At 39.4% G+C, this 24,462-nt stretch overlaps 1 protein-coding gene across 1 annotated transcript in view; it reads left to right on the plus strand.

Moving 5' to 3' along the window:
• LOC128685839 (uncharacterized) overlaps positions 1–24,462 on the plus strand; it is a 69,409-nt gene that overhangs the window by 6,541 nt on the left and 38,406 nt on the right. Inside the window, exons 3-7 of the mRNA XM_070079743.1 lie at positions 4,463–4,560; positions 5,345–5,553; positions 8,441–8,606; positions 20,424–20,539; positions 23,026–23,172. Coding sequence (XP_069935844.1) covers positions 4,463–4,560; positions 5,345–5,553; positions 8,441–8,606; positions 20,424–20,539; positions 23,026–23,172 — 736 coding nt within the window. The remainder of the gene's footprint in view (positions 1–4,462; positions 4,561–5,344; positions 5,554–8,440; positions 8,607–20,423; positions 20,540–23,025; positions 23,173–24,462) is intronic.

Below are 24,462 nucleotides of genomic sequence, written 5' to 3' on the forward strand. Positions count from 1 at the left end.
TTCTCTTATGAAAAGATAGAGAATCTTTTCCCGATCATAATGACACCAAAAGTTTGAAATTTGATGGAATTATGCTCTCGCGAAGTTAGGGGTCTCGGCGATGTTTACGCATCGGCAATCTTGCCCAATTTGAGCCCCATTTTCGGTCAATTCCACTGTACTAGTCGACAAAATACATGAATATTTCGCTAGAACTCCATTTTTTCTATCGAATGAGTGAAAGAAACCACCCATTTACCAATTTCAACTATCCAATACAGTGGTCAGAATTTAGCAATTTTGCCAATTTCACACAAATTTCAAAAAATGCCAATTTCCGAATAGGGTCCAGAATAAACAAGAAAGACATTCCTGGCCCTAAAATGACATTTCCTCTGTTCATTAGTCATGTCTTAAGGCCCCTCTTACATTCTTTTGCTTTCCACTTTGAATTTTTATTCTCACAAAAAATAGAAGATTTACTGTTATGCAGACTACTGCATTAGTGTAAAAAATGGTATAAATAATGTTGTCGTACTTGCAAAAGAATATTAGACTCACCAGTTGACGTGTATTGGACGCTTGGCATGATTTGTTTACTTTTGAACTTTGGTAAAAATCGAACATTCTGCTACTTTGAGCTCAATTTCAAGGTACTTTTCATTGCAAAACCAGTCAAAATCATCTCAATTTCTGTAATATGTCTTCCATTCTATAAAATGAGACAAAGAAAACTGGAATACAACAATAAATACCATACGAAAATACAGTGCTAAGTCACTGTTTTATTCCAAAAAAACGGTCAAAGTTTTTTTTTCTCATTATGCACTGTGTGCTGCAGGATTTTTTTTATGCTGTGCACACTGACCACATAGACCCATTCTTTCATATGTAGGCCTACCAGCTTTCTCCCACTAGATTTGAGGGCGCTAGAATTTAGGCGTACTAGTACGTCAAAAACCCTGGGTTGTAAGCCGTACTAGTACGGCCGAAACCCTCAAAGGGTTAAACTGTCCAAGCAGATCTACGTTCACATGCGTAGTGCTCCAAAACTAGATCTACGTTTTTTTTTACATATTTCCAAATATAACAAAAAAAAAAGTAGATCAAAGTTTTTTACACATTTTCAAATGTAAAAAAAAAAAAAAAAAAAGATATACTTTTTTACATACTTTTAAATGTTGAAAAAAACGTAGATCTACGTTTGGACAGTTTTAGGGTTAAAAAACAAGATAACGAAAAATTCTTAGGTTACACATTGATAATATTTTAAAATTCAACACTCGCATCAAGCATATATCTAAGGTCTCCAAGAGAGTGAGCATCCTTTCTAAAGTATGTTATTATGCACCTCAAACAACATTACTTATTCTGCTACTCTCTAATCTGTCCATATCTTATGGTATTTGTGCTTGGGAGATCTACAACAGCAAATCACCTACAACCATTTGCAACTCAACAATAATCATTCAGTCAGGTTCCAGACAACAGTTTTCAAAATTTTAAATTTACTCAATATTCAGAGCATCCACACTTACTACACTGCATACTACAGTATATACAGTCAACAAGACAGTAAAGGAAAATATAAACCCAGTCCTGAAGCTCTTCTTAATGAGCTGCAAAAAGAATACATAGGAAGGAATACAAAAAAAAAAAAAAATACGGTGGTACCTCGGTATACGAACAGCTCAAAACTCAAACAATTATGTAAGTGTATTTATGTAAGTGCTTTTGTAAGTGGATTTTTGAGGGTCTGAAATGGATTAATATAATTTACATTATTCCTTATGGGAATAAATTTGTACGGTATCAGCACTTGAACAGTCTTCTGGAACGAATTAAGTCATATCCCGAGATATCACTGTACCCCTTTGATGCTTCAAGTGTTCGATTCAACCCGAGTAAAAACTCCATGCATCTAAAAGGTCCCAGAATCTCTTTACTCTCTTTCCCAGATGATTCTAAAACTTTTCCCCTCTCCCCTACCACCTTTAAAAATATTGTTGAAAGCACTTTTTCTGAAGCTGATGTGCTCTATGATAATCAAATGTAAATGCAAAACATTTATTTGCAACCAGCCTTTGCAGCTTCCACCCAATATTCGTTCTCTTGCACTTACTGTCTCCATTATATTTCTACCCCAAAAATTTTGCTCTTTGTGTACTCCTCTCTCTCTATTGTAACACTGCTATTTTAATAGAGTTTTTTTGTTGTATTTACAATGATCAGCTTTTTATAACTTGTCAGTTAGTCATTTAATTTTAATGAACAATCTTGTTACTTGTATTTTACCTATTGTTTTTGTTGTCAATACCTTGTGCTAAACCTTTAAGAACACCATAACTGTAAAGTACAGTAGTTTTCTTGTCTTAAGTAGTCTTAATCGTAATCTAAATTTTCCTGAAATGTGTGCATATTATGGGCTTTAAATTATTGTGTGTTATTTGATAATGATTTGAAATATAGCCTCTCCTCACTTAGTGACGTACTTGTTTACCGACAACTCAGACTTACGCCGGGCTCTCTGACCAGTATGCACACCTAAATAATGTATATTAGAGCTGATTTCCTCTATTCTGTTTATTACAATATACAATACACTACTGTATAATCGTTTAAAAATATTCTAAAAATGTTATAAATGGTGCAGAGGTGACATTACAACAATGTCAAAGATGATTGACACAAACCCACTACCATTACAGTATGCTTCTTGCTTAGCGACAGATTCGTTTACCGACGTTGTCTTAGGAACAGAACTCCATCATTAAGTGAGGAGAGGCTGCATTATTATTATTATTATTATTATTATTATTATTATTATTATTATTATTATTATTATTATTATTATAGTAGACCGTTATATTACATATATTTATTTTTCACGCTTTGGCTATTACACTATTGAAAAATTGCTTCATAATTTTATATAACACTTTGTAAAATTAACTTAATATAGTTCAGTTTGTGGGCGGGGAAAAAATCTGGAGCGTCGGCTGCAGAGACAATGGCCTGGCTGTTGTCTCTGAGGGGGAGACCTACGTAGCCTCCCTGCCACCCACCCCTGACCCAGCCCTCTGTGCATATGCGTCTTGTACGACTCTCTTCTCAAAGCTAGCTTGTGTGTTTGTGAATTGTGCTGTAATCTTTTCATCTCCTGAAAAGAATGACACGTAGATCAGAGCTACCTGAATAAACAGACTGACTGACTTACTGAATGACTGATTGACTTACTAACTGACTTATGTACTGACTGACTTACCTGACTGACTTACTGACTGATTTACTTGACTTACTTGATTTATTTACTTGATTTGCTTGACTGATTTGTTTGACTGACTTGCTTGACTGACTTACTTGAATGACTTACTTGACTGATTTACTGACTGACTGACTGACTTGAATGACTTACTTGAATGACTTACTGATTGACTTACTGATTGACTGACTTACTGATTGACTGACTTACTGACTGACTTACTTGACTGACTTACAGACTTGACTTTGCTGACTTAAAGTTAGACTTTTTCACTGAAGAGGACCCTGACAAATCTAGAAGCATTGCTCTGAAACAGTGTCTAGAGCAGCTGATGATTCCTTACCATCAGCTGTATAATGTACTGCAGTGTGAAGCAGAGATCCATTGCAGAATTTATGCACACCCCAGTACAACCATCAGCTTCAGTACCAGGACCTCTACCTTCCACCTCAGCCCAGTAGGGCCACAACATAACTCTACACTCTCTTCACAATCATCCACAAACACCATGAACCACAATTTAAGGTACAAAATGCTATTATTTCTGTTGCATTTGTGGTCTTAGGTAGTAAAAACAACATAATACATCATGACAATGAACAACAATTACATGTTCCTTTTTATTTTTGCAAGATCTGGAGGTGTAAAAAGAAAAAAAAAATGTTTGGCTTTTTGGGGCTCCCAGAAATGTAACCTTATTTTTCTCATAAGTTCTTCAGTTTATTTACTTGGATTTATGTAACACGGCATTTTCAGGAACATAACTAATGTGTTATAGTATACATGTAATGGTCTACTGTATTATTTTTTTTTTTCAACAAGTCGGTCTCCCACCGAGGCAGGGTGGCCCAAAAAGAAAGAAAATCTTCAAAAAGAAAATACTTTCATCATCATTCAACACTTTCACCTCACTCACACATAATCACTGTTTTTGCAGAGGTGCCCAGAATACAGCAGTTTAGAGGTATATATGTATAAAAATACACAATATATCCCTCCAAACTGCCAATATCCCAAACCCCTCCTTTAGAGTGCAGGCATTTTACTTCCCATTTCCATTATTATTATTATTATTATTATTATTATTATTATTATTATTATTATTATTATTCAGACTCAAGTCTGTGTCAAGAAAAATTCTTGAGTAAATTATTCCTTTTTGTTAACATGAAAGAAGCAGAGTAGTGTGCATTACAGGTGATAACATTTGGTATGTTTCAGGTTATATGGTTCCCGTGCACGACACAATGAGGTCAACTTCTTCATCAACACAGCCAATGAGAACACTTCTTGTGATCAAGACCCTCTAATCACTTTAGGTTGGTTATACCACAGTTACACTCTCACACCTTTTACAGTATTTCCTTCCTTGTAATTGTCTTTGTTGGGCATAAGTGTATAAGTGGAAGATGGGTATCAATAAAGGGGATATAAATAAGGTTTTGAGGATATCTCTCCAAGAGAGAACCCGCAGTAATGGATTCAAATTAGATAAGTTTAGATTTAGAGGGAATACAGGAAAGTATTGGTTTGGAAATAGGGTAGTTGATGAGTGGAACAGTCTGCCTAGTAGGGTTATCGAGGTTAAAATCTTGGGTAGTTTCAAATTTAGGTTGGATAAATACATGAGTGAGAGGGGTTGGATTTGAGTGGGACTTGCACATGGGTAAATAGAATTATCAAAGCTTATTTCTTGGGTAGCATTGAAAATTGAGTTGGGCAAATATTTTGTTAGTGGGATGGATTGTGAAGGACCTGCCTAGTATGGGCCAACAGGCCTGCTGCAGTGTTCCTCCTTTCTTATGTTCTTATATTCTTATACAAGTAAACATTACTATCACTAACCTACCACTTATACTGACCTACCACTTACACTGACCTACTACTTACACTGATGTACCACCAACACTGACCTACCACCTACCCTAATGTAACATTACTTAGGCATTTTGAAGTAGCAGTAATGTTGTCTGAGTTTCACTGGAAACTGTAGTTTCCACAGTCGTATATGGCATTTAAATTCTTGTATGCTTGTGTATTATATGCTTTTATTTGTTAAGATTAAATTATTGTTGTAGTGAATTGCATTGTATTGCTGTATAGATGAATGGAAGCTGAAGAGTGAACAGCACAAGTACAAGTGTTCCAAGTGTGAAACATGGAGTCGTTGTCGCCGTGACATAGAACAACACATTGCTGCCTCTCTGAACGACCACTGTGATGCGGTAGTTATGGTGTTACTGGGAAACCAAGCACAAGGCCGGAGCTGCCCTGTCTGTGATGTTAGACTCCAGAGAACTGACTTCTTCCAGGTCAGTTTGTGATGTTAGACTCCAAAGAACTGACTTCTTCCAGGTCAGTCTGTAATGTTAGACTCCAGAGAATTGACTTTTGTTTTTTCTTTTTGGGTCACCCTACCTCATTGGGAGATGGCTGGTATGTTTGAAAATATATACAAATATTTTTTTTTTTCAACAAACCGCCCGTATCCCACCAAGGCAGGGTGGCCCAAAAAGAAAAACGAAAGTTTCTCTTTTTAAATTTAGTAATTTATACAGGAGAAGAGGTTACTAGGCCCTTGCTCCCGGCATTTTAGTCACCTCTTACAACACGCATGTCTTACGGAGGAAGAATTCTGTTCCACTTCCCCATCAAGAATATACAAATACATATATATGTTTATTTTTCCTAGCGGTGATATATTCCCTTAATGTAGTAGGTTGATAGACAGCAACCACCCAGGGAGGTGCTACTGTTTGCCAAGTGAGTGTACAATGAAAGCCTGTAATTGTTTTACATGATGATAGGATTACTGATGTCTTTTTTCTGTATCATAAACATGCAAGATTTCAGGTGCATCTTGCTACTTCTACTTACACTTAGGTCACACTACACATGCATGTACAAGCATATATACACACCTTTCTGGGCTTTCTTCTATTTTTCTTACTAGTTCTTGTTCTTTTTTATTTCTGCTTATCTCCATGGGGAAGTGGAACAGAATTTTTCCTCTGTAAGCCATATGTATCATAAAAGGCAACTAAAATGCCGGAAGCAAGGGGCTAGTAACCCCTTCTCTTCTATATATTACTAAATTTAAAAGGAGAAACTTTCGTTTTTCCTGTTGGGCCACCCTGCCTCAGGATACATCCAGTGCATTTTTCTTCGTGGAGAAGTGGAGAAGAATTCTTCCTCCATAAGCCATGTGTGTAATAAGAGGTGACTAAAATGCTGGGAGCAAGGTGCTAGTAACCCCTTATCCTGTATAAATTACTAAATTTAAAAAGAGAATCTTTTGTTTTTCATTTTGGGCCACCCTGTCTTGGTGGGATATGGCTGGTTTATTGACAGAAGAAGAAGTACACAGTAGACCGTTATTTAACCCATAACGGTCCAAACGTATATATACGTTTTTTTCAACATTTGAAAGTACGTAAAAAAAAGTAGATCTTCTTTATGTTTTTTTACATTTGAAAATGTGTAAAAAACTTTGATATACTTTTTTTTGTTATATTTGAAAATATGTAAGAAAAAATGTAGATCTACTTTTGTAGCACTACACATGTGAACGTAGATCTGCTTGGACCGTTTACGGGTTAACACAGTACGTAGTTACATTCCTGAAAAAAAAACGTGTTAGGTAAAAAACTGTGTTAGATAAACTGAAGGACTTATGGGAAAAATAGGGTTATGTTCCTGAGTGCCCCCAAAAAGCCAAACAACTTTTTCTAGGCCTCCACATCTTACAAAAATAAAAGTGAATATGTAATTGTTGTTCGTTGTTGTGATGTATTATGTTGTTTTTACTGCTTAAGACTACAAATGTAACAGAAATAATAGTATTTCTTACCTTAAATTGTGGGAGCTGGTGTTTGTGGATGATTGTGATGAGAGTGGAGAGTTATGTTGTGGTCCTACTGGGCTGAGGTGGATGGTAGAGGTTCTGGTACTGAAGTTGATGGTTGTGCTTGAGTGTCTAACTTTAAGTCATTCAATCAAGTCATTCAGTAAGTCTCAAGTCATTTAGTAAGTCAGTCAAGTCATTCAGTAAGTCAATCAAGTCATTCAGTAAGTCAGTCAAGTGATTCAGTAAGTCAGTCAAGTCATTCAGTAAGTCAGTCAAGTCATTCAGTAAGATAGTCAAGTCATTCAGTAAGTCAGTCAGTCATTCAGTAAGTCAGCCAGTCACACAAACTTATGTTTACCTCTTTTTTATGTGTACAAAGTAACACTTCATTATGGCCACAAGATGTCCTGTCTAATATCTTTATTTCCTTCGTTAATTCTAAGACTTAAATGCTTACACCTTTTCTTGCCACTTTGAGCTACACTGGTATGCCTACTGGGTGTCATGATTGCTTGGTAGATACAAGATTTAGCAATTAAAAGATCAAAACACAGTTCATAATCACAAGCTTGTAGCAGGGAAGTTAGGCTGGAAACGTATGAAATACGAATGCTGGGATTGTGGGGTGGTGTTGGGGGGTGGCTGGAGATGGCAAGAGATCTCCCCCGTTGATCCACAACAAGGCAGCTGCTTGAGGAAAAGGGAAGTTTTTTTTTTTCCTTCCCGCAAACTGAACCGTGTTAAATTCATCTTACGATGTGTTACATAAAATTTTGCTGCAATTCTTCAATCGTGCTATGCCCAAATCGTGCCAAATAAACTCGTGCTAAATGACAGTCTACTGTATATGTATATATATATATATGTATGTGATCAACCACATGGTTCAGTGTCTTATATTATTGTGTTGTGTGTGTATTGTCAGATTTATAAATCTGATAGAGCATTTAATAGAGTATTTAATAAAAAATTGTGGTAATGTTGGTAGAATTACTGGCACTGTTAGGTGAAAGGTCACGGCTTGACAAAGCTCTTGGAGAGTGAAATGTTGCCACAATAAAATGTATGTATGTATGTTTGGGCATTTTGCCTTACTGGGGTAGGTAGCAAAACTGTTGAGAACTCTGCTCACTTGTAACTAAATGATAAGAGGATTATAGTGCACTTGTAGTGCAATATTTCTTAGGTCACCCAGGTTTTCTTGATTCATATTTTGTATGACTGAATGAAGAAGTAGAAGCTAGTACGTATACTGGGTCACCAGTTGTTAACCATTTATGACTGAATGAAGCAGCAGAAGCCAGTGTACTGGCTGACCTTTAATAATAAAGACAGATATTATTGTTTTTCAGCATATACATGAATGCCACAAGTCGTCATTTCCTCTGAGGTGTGGATACTGTGTGTTTCTGGGTCAGGATCACAACCAACTACGACACCACATTCGTAACAAACATGGAACCTCCGAATACCGTATTATTGACATACCTCGTCTCCTGGCTGAACATGATCTGACAGGCATGTTGTGAAGTGTTTTACATTGTATGTGTATATAGTCTACTGGTTGAACATAATCAACCAAGTATGCTGTGGAGTGTTTATGTGTGTGTGTATAGTCTGCTGGTTGAACAAGGTATGGTTGAGGGTATTGCCTGCTGGCTGAACATGATCAGTCAATATAGTACGTAATAATAATGGTATACAATGCTGACAAGATTACTTCATTGACGGTGATGGACTGATTACATTGTCTCTACATCTCTACTGCTTTTGCTTCCTCTTTATTTTACTGAAGAAGCCTTCTGTGTAGGTAAAATGTTTGGGAATAAAAATACCTGTTGCACATGTGTCTTACAGTGATCAATCAATCAAGGTGTTGCTTGCTCGATGAAGCTCTTGGAGAGTGAAACGTTGCCACAATAAAATGTTTCATTAGTTGCACTTGTGTTGTTTTTACCTAACAGTTTTTAACAGAGTCACATGTATCTTACTTGAGGGAGGGACGGAGCCCTCTTGACAAATGAGCTAGCAGGTAGATGAAGCAAGAACCTGCAAACTGAGGACTGAGTTGATGTTCAATGAACTTGTGCGATTCCATGACTGTTACAGCAAGTATAGTAGGGAGAAAGTGGAGGACAAGGTAGCATGAAGGAAGGAGAGGAGGAAAGGAGGAAGGTGATGGTAAACAGATTGTTGATCGGAAACAGGTGGTTGATGGGAACAGATGGTTGGTCATGAGAAACAGATGGTTGGTGATGGGCAGCAGATGGTTTGGTGATGGGCAACAGATTGTTGATGGGAAACAAGATGGTTGGTGATGGAAAACATTTAATTGGTGATGGTCAATAGATGGGTGGTGATGGTATATACATAATGTCATCAGCATGAGACATATTCACAAATGCTGTTACAGGAAGGTTTTATTGGTGATGTTTTGCCCCCACACTAGTGTCACAGTGGTTCCTAAATACACCAGAAGTTGTTCACTTGTTCACTACTGGCATACTGGTATTCTATATTGTTGTTCACTGCTGGCATACTGGTGTTCTGTGTTGTTGTTCACTGCTGGTATACTGGTGTTCTATGTTGTTGTTCACTGCTGATGTACTGGTGTTTGGTGTTGTTGTTCACTGCTGACGTACTAGTGTTTGGTGTTGTTGTTCACTGCTGATGTACTGGTGTTTGGTGTTGTTGTTCACTGCTGATGTACTGGTGTTTGGTGGTGTTGTTCACTGCTGACATACTGGTGTTTGGTGTTGTTGTTCACTGCTGATGTACTGGTGTTTGGTGTTGTTGTTCACTGCTGATGTACTGGTGTTTGGTGGTGTTGTTCACTGCTGACGTACTGGTGTTTGGTGTTGTTGTTCACTGCTGACGTACTGGTGTTTGGTGTTGTTGTTCACTGCTGATATACTGGTGTTTGGTGGTGTTGTTCAGTTCTTCACAGGAGTTATACATGAAAACTGGCATACAGTTTGTTAGTTAAATATGAGTAGACTCATGAGAGTGAATTGTGAGTGTGAATGGTCATGTTAGAGAACATCCTCCATGACATGACTTACAAGGTCTACCACACTCTGTGTGTAGTCTTCTGTAGCTCCTATATTGACAGACTTCCTTTGTTATTTGGATGAAAGAGAGTGAGTCACAGAGCTCAACTGACCTTGATTCAGTAACACCCCAGTACCAAAACATAGTGTACCCCAGTACCAAGACATAGTGTACCCCAGTATCTACACATAGTGTACCCCAGTACCAAGACATAGTGTACCCCAGTACCAAGACATAGTGTACCCCAGTACAAAGACATAGTGTACCTTAGTACCAAGACATAGTGTACCCTAGTTCCAACACATAGTGTACCCCAGTACCTACACATAGTGTACCCCAGTACCAACACATAGTGTACCCCAGTACCAAGGCATAGTGTACCCCAGTACCAAGACATAGTGTACCCTAGTACCAAGACATAGTGTACCCCAGCACCAAGATATAGTGTACCCCAGTACCAAGACAGAGTGTACTCCAGTACCAAGACATAGTGTACCCCAGTACCAAGACATAGTGTACTCCAGTACCAAGACATAGTGTACCCCAGTACCAAGACATAGTGTACCTCAGTACCAAGTAATACTGTAACCCAATACCAAGACATAGTGTACTCCAGTACCAAGACATAGTGTACCCTAGTACCAAGACATAGTGTACCCCAGTACCAAGACATAGTGTTCCCCAGTACCAAGACATAGTGTACCTTAGTACCAACACATAGTGTACTCCAGTACCAACACATAGTGTACCCCAGTACCAACACATAGTGTACCCCAGTACCAAGACATAGTGTGCCCCAGTACCAAGACATAGTGTACCCCAGTACCAAGACATAGTGTACCCCAGTACTAAGACATAGTGTACCCCAGTACCAAGACATAGTGTACTCCAGTACCAAGACATAGTGTACCCCAGTACCAAGACATAGTGTACTCCAGTACCAAGACATAGTGTACTCCAGTACCAAGACATAGTGTATCCTAGTACCAAGACACAGTGTACCCCAGTACCAAGACATAGTGTACCTCAGTACCAAGACATAGTGTACTCCAGTACCAAGACATAGTGTACTCCAGTACCAAGACATAGTGTACCCCAGTACCAAGACACAGTGTACCCTAGTACCAAGATAGAGTGTACCCCAGTACCAAGACACAGTGTACCCCAGTACCAATACACAGTGTACCCCAGTACCAAGACATAGTGTACTCCAGTACCAACACACAGTATACCCCAGTACCAAGACAGTGTACCCCAGTACCATCATACCAATACATACCAACAATACATACCACCAATAATAACTAAACCAACCAGGCTCACTGAAACAAGTGCAACCATAATAGACCACATATGGACCAATATACTAGCCCCCCTTAAATCAGGGATAATCACAGATAGTACTACAGACCACTACCCTACCTTCCTCTTGACAAACATTAGTAAACCACCACTTGAATACAACAAAGTCTCATTTAGACTCCATGATGAGGCCTCAATAAGGAAGTTCACAGCTGACTTAGAGACTGTTGACTGGCCTACAGAATTCTCCAAGGCCAATGGTATTGACGACAGGACAGACATTTTTCTTAACAAACTACTTAGACTATTTATTTATTTATTTGTTATAAAACAAACATTGTCCTATAAAAACAAAACAGATCACAAACAAACGGCTTGGTTGCCCATGGCTAACCAGCACCATTCTGAAATCCATTGATAAGAAACACCAATATGAAAAGCAATATAGACAGGGCTTAATACACAAAGATATTCTTAAACACTATTCATCAGCTCTCACCAAAGTAATAAAGAAAGCCAAACAGCTTTACTACTCCAGTAGATTCACTGACACAAGAGGAGATATAAAAAAGACCTGGAAAACACTCTCTCAGATTCTAGGGACCCACAAACTGAAAAAAAAACAAGAATATTGTCCTAACTAAACCTAATGAAACACCACTGCAACCCACCGACACAGCTAACAAGATAAACGACTTCTTCTCAACCATAGGTTCTAATCTCGCCAATAAAATCCCACGTACCAATGCCCATGCCGGGGACTACCTAGATGGGAATTTCCCAAATTCCTTTTATCTTGCTCCAACTGAGCCCACGGAAGTCACCGAGATTATAAAGTCACTTAAAAATAACTCAGGGAATCTGTCTCATGTCCCACCATTATTGTACAAGAGAGTGGCCCATGTCCTCTCGCATACTATCTCATTGCTTTTTAACAAGTCACTAGAAGCTAGCACCTTCCCGAAACTATTCAAGACGGCAAGGGTTACACCAATACATAAAGGTGGTGACCCTACAGATTTAAACAACTATAGGCCAATATCAAACTTACCATTGCTATCCAAAATCTTTGAGAAACTCATGCACAGGAGACTATATTCATTTATAACGTCACAAAACATACTCAACCCCTGCCAATTTGGATTCAGGAAAAACAAAAGCACTAACGATGCAATTATAAAAATGCTAGATCTGCTTTACACAGCATTGGAAAATAAGGAATATCCACTAGGAATTTTTATTGACCTAAGAAAAGCTTTTGACACAGTAGACCACGACATCCTACTCCACAAACTTGACCATTATGGTATAAGAGGCCATGCGCTTGCATATTTCAAATCTTACCTTACTAATAGGTATCAGTATGTCACCATTAAAGACACAGCATCAACAACACAGCCACTTGATACTGGAGTTCCGCAGGGAAGTGTCCTTGGTCCCCTGCTCTTCCTCATATACATCAATGATCTTCCAAACGTATCTCGACACCTGAACCCCATTCTCTTTGCTGACGACACGACTTATGTCATCTCTCACCCTAATCTTGCAACCCTCAACACCATTGTTAATGAGGAGCTGATCAAAATATCGACTTGGATGACAGCCAATAAACTTACGCTTAACGTTGACAAAACCTACTACAGTGGACCCCCGCATACCGTTGGCCTTACATAACGTTAAATCCGCATACCGATACATTTTATCGCTAAGATTTTGCCTCGCATACCGCTAAAAAACCCGCTCAACGCTGTTCGTCCGAGACACGTCTATGTGAGGCCTGAGCCAGCCTCACATGTTCCGCCGGTGGCATTGTTTACAAGCCAGCCTCCGCGGTAACATCCAAGCATACAATCGTAACATTTCATATTATTACAGTGTTTTTGGTGATTTTATCTGCAAAATAAGTGACCATGGGCCCCAAGAAAGCTTCTAGTGCCAACCCTGTGGTAAAAAGGGTGAGAAATATTATTGAAATACTGTGGTACCATGGTCAACTGCTGATGCTGCTGCTGCTGTAGCACTGTCAGCTGCTGCTGCTGCTGTAGCACCATCAGCTGCTGCTGCTGCTGCTGTACCACCATCAGCTGCTGCTGCTGCTGCTGCTGTTGTAGTACCGTCTACTGCTGCTGTAGCATTGTCTGCTGCTGCTGTAGCACTGTCAGCTGCTGCTGCTGCTGCTGCTGCTGCTGCTGCTGCTGCTGCTGCTGCTGCTGCTGCTGCTGCTGCTGTAGCACTGTCAGCTGCTGCTGCTGCTGCTGCTGTAGCACTGTCAGCTGCTGGTGCTGCTGTAGCACTGTCAGCTGCTGCTGCTGCTGTACCACCATCAGCTGCTGCTGCTGCTGCTGCTGTAGTACCGTCTGCTGCTGCTGTAGTACCGTCTGCTGCTGCTGCTGCTGTAGTACCGTCTGCTGCTGCTGTAGCATCGTCTGCTGCTGCTGTAGCACTGTCAGCTGCTGCTGCTGCTGCTGTAGCACTGTCAGCTGCTGCTGTAGCACTGTCAGCTGCTGCTGCTGCTGTAGCACCGTTGTTGGTGTGGCTTATTGAGAATACCAAGAAACAATTAACCCCAGAGGGTTAGCCACCCAGGATAATCCAAAAAAGTGTGTCATCGAAGACTGTCTAACTTATTTCCATTGGGGTCCTTAATCTTGTCTCCCAGGATGCAACCCACACCAGTCGACTAACACCCAGATGAACAGGGAAAAATGCCTGGAACTAGTGCTCATATTGGTGAATTTAAAGCCAGCAAAGGTTGGTTTGAGAGATTTAAGAATCGTAGTGACATACACAGTGTGATAAGGCCTGTTCTGGAAGAAAATGCCAAACAGGACCTACAGTACTCAGGAGGAAAAGGCACTCCCAGGACACAGTGTCTCATCAGTCATTGCTGCATCTTCAATAAAGGTAAGTGTCATTTATTCTTCATTTAGTAGAGTAGTACATGCACAATTTATACTGTGCATGTACTACTCTACTATTGTGTATGTATCCTTCTCTTTGTGTGTAGGAAAATGTATATTTCATGTGGTAAAATTTTTTTTTTCATACTTTTGGGTGTCTTGCACAGATTAATTTGATTTCCATTATTTCTTATGGGGAAAATTCATTCGCATAACGATAATTTTGCATAACATTGAGCTCTCATGAACGGATTAATATCGTTATGCGGGGGTCCACTGTACATTATGTTTGGTAGCAGAGCAGGAGATGCGCAAATTAACATTAAGATCGACAACACTCTAATTACCAGGCATAATGAGGGCAAATTCCTAGGCCTATACCTCGACAACAACCTGAACTTCAGCACCCATATCCAACACATAACCAAAAAAGTATCCAAAACGGTTGGGATCCTCTCCAAGATACGATACTACGTGCCGCAAACTGCCCTTCTCACACTATACCACTCACTTATATATCCATACCTCACCTATGCTATCTGTGCTTGGGGTTCAACTGCAGCAACACACCTAAAGCCAATAATAACCCAACAAAAAGCCGCAGTAAGAATAATCACTAAATCCCATCCCTGGCAACCCCCCCCCACCCACTCTTCATAGATCTAAACTTACTCCCTGTTCAGTACATCCACACTTACTACTGTGCAATCTACATCTACAGGACCTTAAATTCCAATATTAACCTTGACCTAAAACGCTTTCTTGATAGTTGTGACAGAACCCACAGGCACAACACCAGACACAAACATCTCTATAACATTCCCCGTGTCCGACTAAACCTTTACAAAAATTCAATGTATGTCAAAGTTCCTAAAATCTGGAACACCCTACCTGAAAATTCCAAAACTGCAGACACATTCATCACCTTCAAAACTACCATCAGAAAATATCTTATCTTCCTGATACACCCTGTCAACTAATAATACGAATACCACCTGGTGGTTCACACTTACACTCACTCACCCATTTGACCATAAACAGAAATATCAATCTCAATCTCAAAATAATGAATCTTAACTAGTCATAAGTTGGCCTGTGATACTCCAATACTGAAACTATGTATAGTGCCAAAACAAAAGCATTCACATTGCTAAACTCACAACTAGTATTTAGTCACTTAGCCATAATACCAACTTATCTCATAATTCTGTAACATTTTAAACCTAAGATTTAATATAAGTCTACCCGAAATGCCTAGCCATGCTAGGCGTTCTAGTGTTTTTTTTTTTTTTATTATCACACCGGCCGATTCCCACCAAGGCAGGGTGGCCCGAAAAAGAAAAACTTTCACCATCATTCACTCCATCACTGTCTTGCCAGAAGGGTGCTTTACACTACAGTTTTTAAACTGCAACATTAACACCCCTCCTTCAGAGTGCAGGCACTGTACTTCCCATCTCCAGGACTCAAGTCCGGCCTGCCGGTTTCCCTGAATCCCTTCATAAATGTTACTTTGCTCACACTCCAACAGCACGTCAAGTATTAAAAACCATTTGTCTCCATTCACTCCTATCAAACACGCTCACGCATGCCTGCTGGAAGTCCAAGCCCCTCGCACACAAAACCTCCTTTACCCCCTCCCTCCAACCCTTCCTAGGCCGACCCCTACCCCGCCTTCCTTCCACTACAGACTGATACACTCTTGAAGTTATTCTGTTTCGCTCCATTCTCTCTACATGTCCGAACCACCTCAACAACCCTTCCTCAGCCCTCTGGACAACAGTTTTGGTAATCCCGCACCTCCTCCTAACTTCCAAACTACGAATTCTCTGCATTATATTCACACCACACATTGCCCTCAGACATGACATCTCCACTGCCTCCAGCCTTCTCCTCACTGCAACATTCATCACCCACGCTTCACACCCATATAAGAGCGTTGGTAAAACTATACTCTCATACATTCCCCTCTTTGCCTCCAAGGACAAAGTTCTTTGTCTCCACAGACTCCTAAGTGCACCACTCACTCTTTTTCCCTCATCAATTCTATGATTCACCTCATCTTTCATAGACCCATCCGCTGACACGTCCACTCCCAAATATCTGAATACGTTCACCTCCTCCATACTCTCTCCCTCCAATCTGATATTCAATCTTTCATCACCTAATCTTTTTGTTATCCTCATAACCTTACTCTTTCCTGTATTCACCTTTAATTTTCTTCTTTTGCACACCCTACCAAATTCATCCACCAATCTCTGCAACTTCTCTTCAGAATCTCCCAAGAGCACAGTGTCATCAGCAAAGAGCAGCTGTGACAACTCCCACTTTGTGTGTGATTCTTTATCTTTTAACTCCACGCCTCTTGCCAAGACCCTCGCATTTACTTCTCTTACAACCCCATCTATAAATATATTAAACAACCACGGTGACATCACACATCCTTGTCTAAGGCCTACTTTTACTGGGAAAAAATTTCCCTCTTTCCTACATACTCTAACTTGAGCCTCACTATCCTCGTAGAAACTCTTCACTGCTTTCAGTAACCTACCTCCTACACCATACACTTGCAACATCTGCCACATTGCCCCCCTATCCACCCTGTCATACGCCTTTTCCAAATCCATAAATGCCACAAAGACCTCTTTAGCCTTATCTAAATACTGTTCACTTATATGTTTCACTGTAAACACCTGGTCCACACACCCCCTACCTTTCCTAAAGCCTCCTTGTTCATCTGCTATCCTATTCTCCGTCTTACTCTTAATTCTTTCAATTATAACTCTACCATACACTTTACCAGGTACACTCAACAGACTTATCCCCCTATAATTTTTGCACTCTCTTTTATCCCCTTTGCCTTTATACAAAGGAACTATGCATGCTCTCTGCCAATCCCTAGGTACCTTACCCTCTTCCATACATTTATTAAATAATTGCACCAACCACTCCAAAACTATATCCCCACCTGCTTTTAACATTTCTATCTTTATCCCATCAATCCCGGCTGCCTTACCCCCTTTCATTTTACCTACTGCCTCACGAACTTCCCCCACACTCACAACTGGCTCTTCCTCACTCCTACAAGATGTTATTCCTCCTTGCCCTATACACGAAATCACAGCTTCCCTATCTTCATCAACATTTAACAATTCCTCAAAATATTCCTTCCATCTTCCCAATACCTCTAACTCTCCATTTAATAACTCTCCTCTCCTATTTTTAACTGACAAATCAATTTGTTCTCTAGGCTTTCTTAACTTGTTAATCTCACTCCAAAACTTTTTCTTATTTTCAACAAAATTTGTTGATAACATCTCACCCACTCTCTCATTTGCTCTCTTTTTACATTGCTTCACCACTCTCTTAACCTCTCTCTTTTTCTCCATATACTCTTCCCTCCTTGCATCACTTCTACTTTGTAAAAACTTCTCATATGCTAACTTTTTCTCCCTTACTACTCTCTTTACATCATCATTCCACCAATCGCTCCTCTTCCCTCCTGCACCCACTTTCCTGTAACCACAAACTTCTGCTGAACACTCTAACACTACATTTTTAAACCTACCCCATACCTCTTCGACCCCATTGCCTATGCTCTCATTAGCCCATCTATCCTCCAATAGCTGTTTATATCTTACCCTAACTGCCTCCTCTTTTAGTTTATAAACCTTCACCTCTCTCTTCCCTGATGCTTCTATTCTCCTTGTATCCCATCTACCTTTTACTCTCAGTGTAGCTACAACTAGAAAGTGATCTGATATATCTGTGGCCCCTCTATAAACATGTACATCCTGAAGTCTACTCAACAGTCTTTTATCTACCAATACATAATCCAACAAACTACTGTCATTTCGCCCTACATCATATCGTGTATACTTATTTATCCTCTTTTTCTTAAAATATGTATTACCTATAACTAAACCCCTTTCTATACAAAGTTCAATCAAAGGGCTCCCATTATCATTTACACCTGGCACCCCAAACTTACCTACCACACCCTCTCTAAAAGTTTCTCCTACTTTAGCATTCAAGTCCCCTACCACAATTACTCTCTCACTTGGTTCAAAGGCTCCTATACATTCACTTAACATCTCCCAAAATCTCTCTCTCTCCTCTGCATTCCTCTCTTCTCCAGGTGCATACACGCTTATTATGACCCACTTCTCGCATCCAACCTTTACTTTAATCCACATAATTCTTGAATTTACACATTCATATTCTCTTTTCTCCTTCCATAACTGATCATTTAACATTACTGCTACCCCTTCCTTTGCTCTAACTCTCTCAGATACTCCAGATTTAATCCCATTTATTTCCCCCCACTGAAACTCTCCTACCCCCTTCAGCTTTGTTTCGCTTAGGGCCAGGACATCCAACTTCTTTTCATTCATAACATCAGCAATCATCTGTTTCTTGTCATCCGCACTACATCCACGCACATTTAAGCAACCCAGTTTTATAAAGTTTTTCTTCTTCTCTTTTTTAGTAATTGTATACAGGAGAAGGGGTTACTAGCCCATTGCTCCCGGCATTTTAGTCGCCTCATACGACACGCATGGCTTACGGAGGAAAGATTCTTTTCCACTTCCCCATGGACAATAGAAGAAATAAAAAAGAACAAGAGCTATTTAGAAAAAGGAGAAAAACCTAGATGTATGTATATATATATATGCATGTGCGTGTCTGTGAAGTGTGACCAAAGTGTAAGTAGGAGTAGCAAGATATCTGTTATCTAGTGGTACACTCTGTAATTATTATTTTACTACATGTAAACCACACAATAACCAAATTCTGTAAACTCAGCATTGTAATACTTATAGAGAATAAAGTTTGAATTGAATTGAATAGTGTACCCCAGTACCAATACATAGTGTAGCCCAGTACCAACACACAATGCACCCCAGTGCCAACACATTGTGTACCCCAGTATCAATACATAGTGTACCTCAGTATCAACACACAGTGTACCCCAGAACCAATACATAGTGTAGCCCAGTATCAGTACATAGTGCACCCAAGTATCAACACATAATTCACCCCAGTACCAACACATACTGTACAGCAGTACCACCACACCGTGTACCCCAGTACCAACACATTCTGTACAGCAGTACCACCACACTGTGTACCCCAGTACCAACACATACTGTACAGCAGTACCACCACACTGTGTACCAACACATAGTGTGCCTCAGTATCAACACACAGTGTACCCCAGTACCAACACATTCTGTACAGCAGTACCACCACACTGTATACCCCAGTACCAACACATACTGTACAGCAGTACCACCACACTGTGTACCCTAGTACCAACACATAGTGTACCCCAGTACCAACACATAGTGTACCCCAGTACCAACACATAGTGTACCTCAGTATCAACACACAGTGTACCCCAGTACCACCTCATACTGTACAGCAGTACCACCACATACTGTATAGCAGTACCACCACACAGTGTACCCCAGTACCAACACATAGTGTACCTCAGTATCAACACACAGTGTACCCCAGTACCAACACATACTGTACAGCAGTACCACCACACAGTGTACCCCAGTACCAACACATAGTGTACCCCAGTACCAACACATACTGTACAGCAGTACCACCACACTGTGTACCCCAGTACCAACACATACTGTACAGCAGTACCACCACACAGTGTACCCCAGTACCAACACATAGTGTACCCCAGTACCAACACATACTGTACAGCAGTACCACCACACAGTGTACCCCAATACCAACACATAGTGTACCCCAGTACCAACACATACTGTACAGCAGTATCACCACATACTGTACAGCAGTACCACCACACTATGTACCCCAGTACCAACACATATTACAGTTCTTTAATTTTCAGATGTTGTTTTAATGTGCCTTAAATCTGGGGTAGACTTGTTCAATAGATATATGAAAATGTCTTGTTTTGTTTTTTTTTTTGCAAAAAATGGAGAGTAGAGTTGGAGTGGAAGAGTCAGACTTGACTTGAGGATGTACTGTATTATGCATTATAATATTCTTCTTGTTATTAATTAGTTGATAATGATTATTTTATTTTACATTTCAGAAGATAATTGCTCATTGCTGGATGAGGATGATGTAGGAAGTGGAGAAGATGATAGTATGTTTGTTGCACCTGAGGCACGAAGAATGTGCTGCCCTCTCTGTGGAAAAACACTCAAGGTCAGCATGATAACATATTTTTTTTTAACACAGTAGCCATCTCCGACTAAGGCAGTGTGACCCAAAAAAAGAAGAAACACTTCTACCATCACTCACTCCATCACTGTCTTGCCAGAGACATGCCAGTACTACAGCTCAAAACTGCAGCATATCAACACCCCTCCTTCAAAGTGCAGGCACTGTACTTCTCACCTCCAGGACTCAAGTCCAACTAACCAGTTTTCCTGAATTCCTTCATAAATATTATCTTGCTCACACTCATGTCCACTAATGATATTTGTCTTAAATCAAGTGTTAAAGTGTGCGAAAGTTAACTTTGTTTGAATGTATTGTTTAATATTAATTAACATTAAGGGAAGGGGAAAGATTTCATCCTTTTTCCTAAAAAAATTAGGAAAAAGACTCATTAGTGCAACTAAAGATTTCAGAGCAGCTAATTTTCTGTGCCATCATCTCATTGTTGTAGTTCAGAGAAGTGATGACTGTATTATCCAGGGTATATCTTCCATCATCTCAGTATTGTAGTTCACAGAAGTGATGACTGTATTATCCAGGGTATGTATTCCATTATCTCAGTGTTGTAGTTCAGAGAAGTGATGACTGTATTATCCAGGGTATATGTTCCATCATCTCAGTATTGTAGTTCACAGAAGTGATGACTGTATTATCCAGGGTATGTATTCCATTATCTCAGTGTTGTAGTTCAGAGAAGTGATGACTGTATTATCCAGGGTATATGTTCCATCATCTCAGTATTGTAGTTCACAGAAGTGATGACTGTATTATCCAGGGTATGTGTTCCATCATCTCAGTATTGTAGTTCACAGAAGTGATGACTATTATCCAGGGTATGTGTTCCATCATCTCAGTATTGTAGTTCACAGAAGTCATGATTATTATCCAGGGTATGTGTTCCATCATCTCAGTATTGTAGTTCACAGAAGTCATGATTATTATCCAGGGTACACATCCCAGCTCCTCAGAGCTGGTTGAAGTTTTTAATATTCAAGTGTTCACAAAGATTGTAGATGAATGGTTCAGAGAACCGACATGTTGTTGAATTACACATGTGCAACTCTTGGGTCTATGTGGTCAGTGTGCTCAGTATAAAAAAATCCTGCAACACACAGTGCGTAATGAGAAAAAAAAACTTTGACCGTGTTTTTGGTTTAACCCGTAAACGGTCCAAACGTATATATACATTTTTACTGCTAGTGCCCCAAATGTATATATACGTTTTATGTGTCATACATTTAACATTGCCACGATAATCCTGAGTCACCTAGACATGAGAGAATGGGTGTGAGCACTCACTGTGTGCCATATTAAAATAATTGAGGATGCCTGGGTACCATATGCTCTTTTTTCCTATTAAAAAACAACAATGTTTTTTTTTTTCTCAAAAAAGTTGGGGCAGTACAGTAGTGAACGTATATATACGTTTGGACCATTTACGGGTTAAAACAACGACTTTGCATTGTATTTTCGTATGGTATTTATTGTTGTATTCTAGTTTTCCTGGTCTCATTGTATAGAATGGAAGACATTACAGAAATTGAGATCATTTTGACTGGTTTTACAATGAAAAGTACCTTGAAATTGAGCTCAAAGTAGCAGAAATGTTCGATTTTTACCAAAGTTCAAAAGTAAACAAATCATGCCAAGCGTCCAATACACATCAACTGGTGAGTCTAATATTCTTCCACAAGTGCGCCGATATTATTTATACCATTTCTACACTAATGCAGTAGTCTGCATAACAGTAAATCTTATTATTTTTGTGAGAATAAAAAATCAAAGTGGAAAGCAAAAGAAATGTAAGAGGGGCCTGGGGATGTGACTAATGAACAGAGGAAATGTTATTTTAATGCCAGAAATGTTTTTCTTGTTTATTCTGGACCCTATTTGGAAATTGACATCTTTTGAAATTTGTGTGAAATTGGCAAAATGGGTGGTTTCTTGTACTCATTCGATAGAAAAAATGGAGTTCTAGCGAAATAGTCATGATTTTTGTCGACTAGTACACTGGAATTGGCTGACAATAGGGCTCAAAGTGGGCAAAATTGCCGATGCGTAAACATCGTTGAGACCGCTAACTTCGCGAGAGCATAATTCCGTAAGTTTTCCATCAAATTTCATACTTTTGGTGTCATTATGATTGGTAAAAGATTCTCTATCTTTTCATAAGAAAAAATAATTTTTTTTTTTTTTAAATTTTGGCGACCCTGAGAACAAGTCTCTGAGAGGGCCTGGCGACCTTCAAAGGGTTAAAATGTTAGTGAAGGATTGCGTTACACTGCATTTGTGCCTCTTTTTCCACCCTAACACTGCAGAGTACTATGGCCCATACAAGTTTAGTGCATATTTTTAAATATAATAATAAAAATTTGTCCTAATATAGGTCACAAGGCACCTAGGTGTATTTATTCCTCTACCTGTAAAATAAGAATTGGTATAGATAACTGAGGTTTTGTTGTTTACATCAGACACTTCCTAACCTGAAGAAGCACGTGGTGCAGCACAGCAGACACAAGCAGCGCTGTAAACTCTGCTCCTTCACTACCTCTCTGCCAGCACAAATTACAAGTCACTATCATCGTATGCATCCTTCAAAGCCTCCACGGTGGAACACTGCAAGTATTTACGAAACTTGTTTATGTTACAGGTCAACCATCACTAATCCAGCATCATTGGGACCTGTAGGGTGGTGGATTAGTGATTTTTGCTGGATCACAGAGTGGTTAGGTTAGAATACACTTAACCCAACATCTTACCACCTCATCCTACCTTTAAAATACCCCATAAATCAGGATTAGTGCCGGATCAGTGATGGCCGACCTGTACCTGTAAACATTCTTAAAACATTTTCTAGGATACTAGCATACAAAACATTGCCTAAGATGTTAGCTGAGAGAACATTGCCTAGGATGTTAGTTGACAGAACATTGCCTAAGATACTAGCTGAGAGAACATTTACTAGGATGCTAGCTGAGAAAAGGAAGTTGTAATTCATTACATGGTGTCAACATTATTATTTGCATAAGAGTACTTTTTGCATGTCATTCTTGTGACCTTATGTGATACCTGACTTTAAGGGTTGGAATTTACTGTCTATGATCTTGTATTATTTGATGATTGTGTTCAAATTATCACATTTCTTGTGTTTTCTTGCATAGTGTATCTCATTAATGTACTGTTGGTATACTCAACTGTATTTTTTTTATTGACTGTCTCCCACTGAGGCAGGGTGACTCAAAAAAGAAAGACTCTAGTATTACTATATTGTCTAACACAGTGGCACTATGGACAATTTGCACAGTTATTTTTAGTTTAATATCTTTATTATGCACCCTGTACCCATCCTGTGGGTGGTATTTATAATGGGTCTGTAATCTTTTGGCTGCCGCTCACTGGATGGGTGTGAAGTACCTCAAGCCTCTACCTAGGACACAGCTTTTACAATAGAAATTCTTTTATAATTCATTGCCTAGAAGTGAAAGTCACTCAGAAATCCATGTCATTGCATCTCTTCAATGGCAAATGTCTCTTCCCTCCAGCATTTTAACTTTATATACAAAAGAGTACTGCCAAACTCTCTAGACAAGTCAAGGAACATGTCTCATAAAGCTCATCTTAAGAAGGTTGCTGCACCTACCATTGATGCCTGTCTACAGCAACACATTTTTAGCAAAGTTACCTTGGCTACTATCCAACAGATGGTTGAAAGCATTACAGACAGCAGCCCATGGAGAAGCATAGAGTATTCCACTATAATCAGCAATGTATCCATCTGTCCCAGATCAGCACTGAACAAGGTCTCAGCCTTGAACTTAAGTTTTCCATTGGAATGCACAAGAAATCTGTTAATTTGAATATCATCATCAAAAACTAGAGGTTCAATGACAGCAAATTCCAGAAGGGTT

Source organism: Cherax quadricarinatus, unplaced genomic scaffold (assembly GCF_038502225.1).
Source record: "Cherax quadricarinatus isolate ZL_2023a unplaced genomic scaffold, ASM3850222v1 Contig12, whole genome shotgun sequence".
Classification (NCBI taxonomy): Eukaryota; Metazoa; Arthropoda; class Malacostraca; order Decapoda; family Parastacidae; genus Cherax; species Cherax quadricarinatus.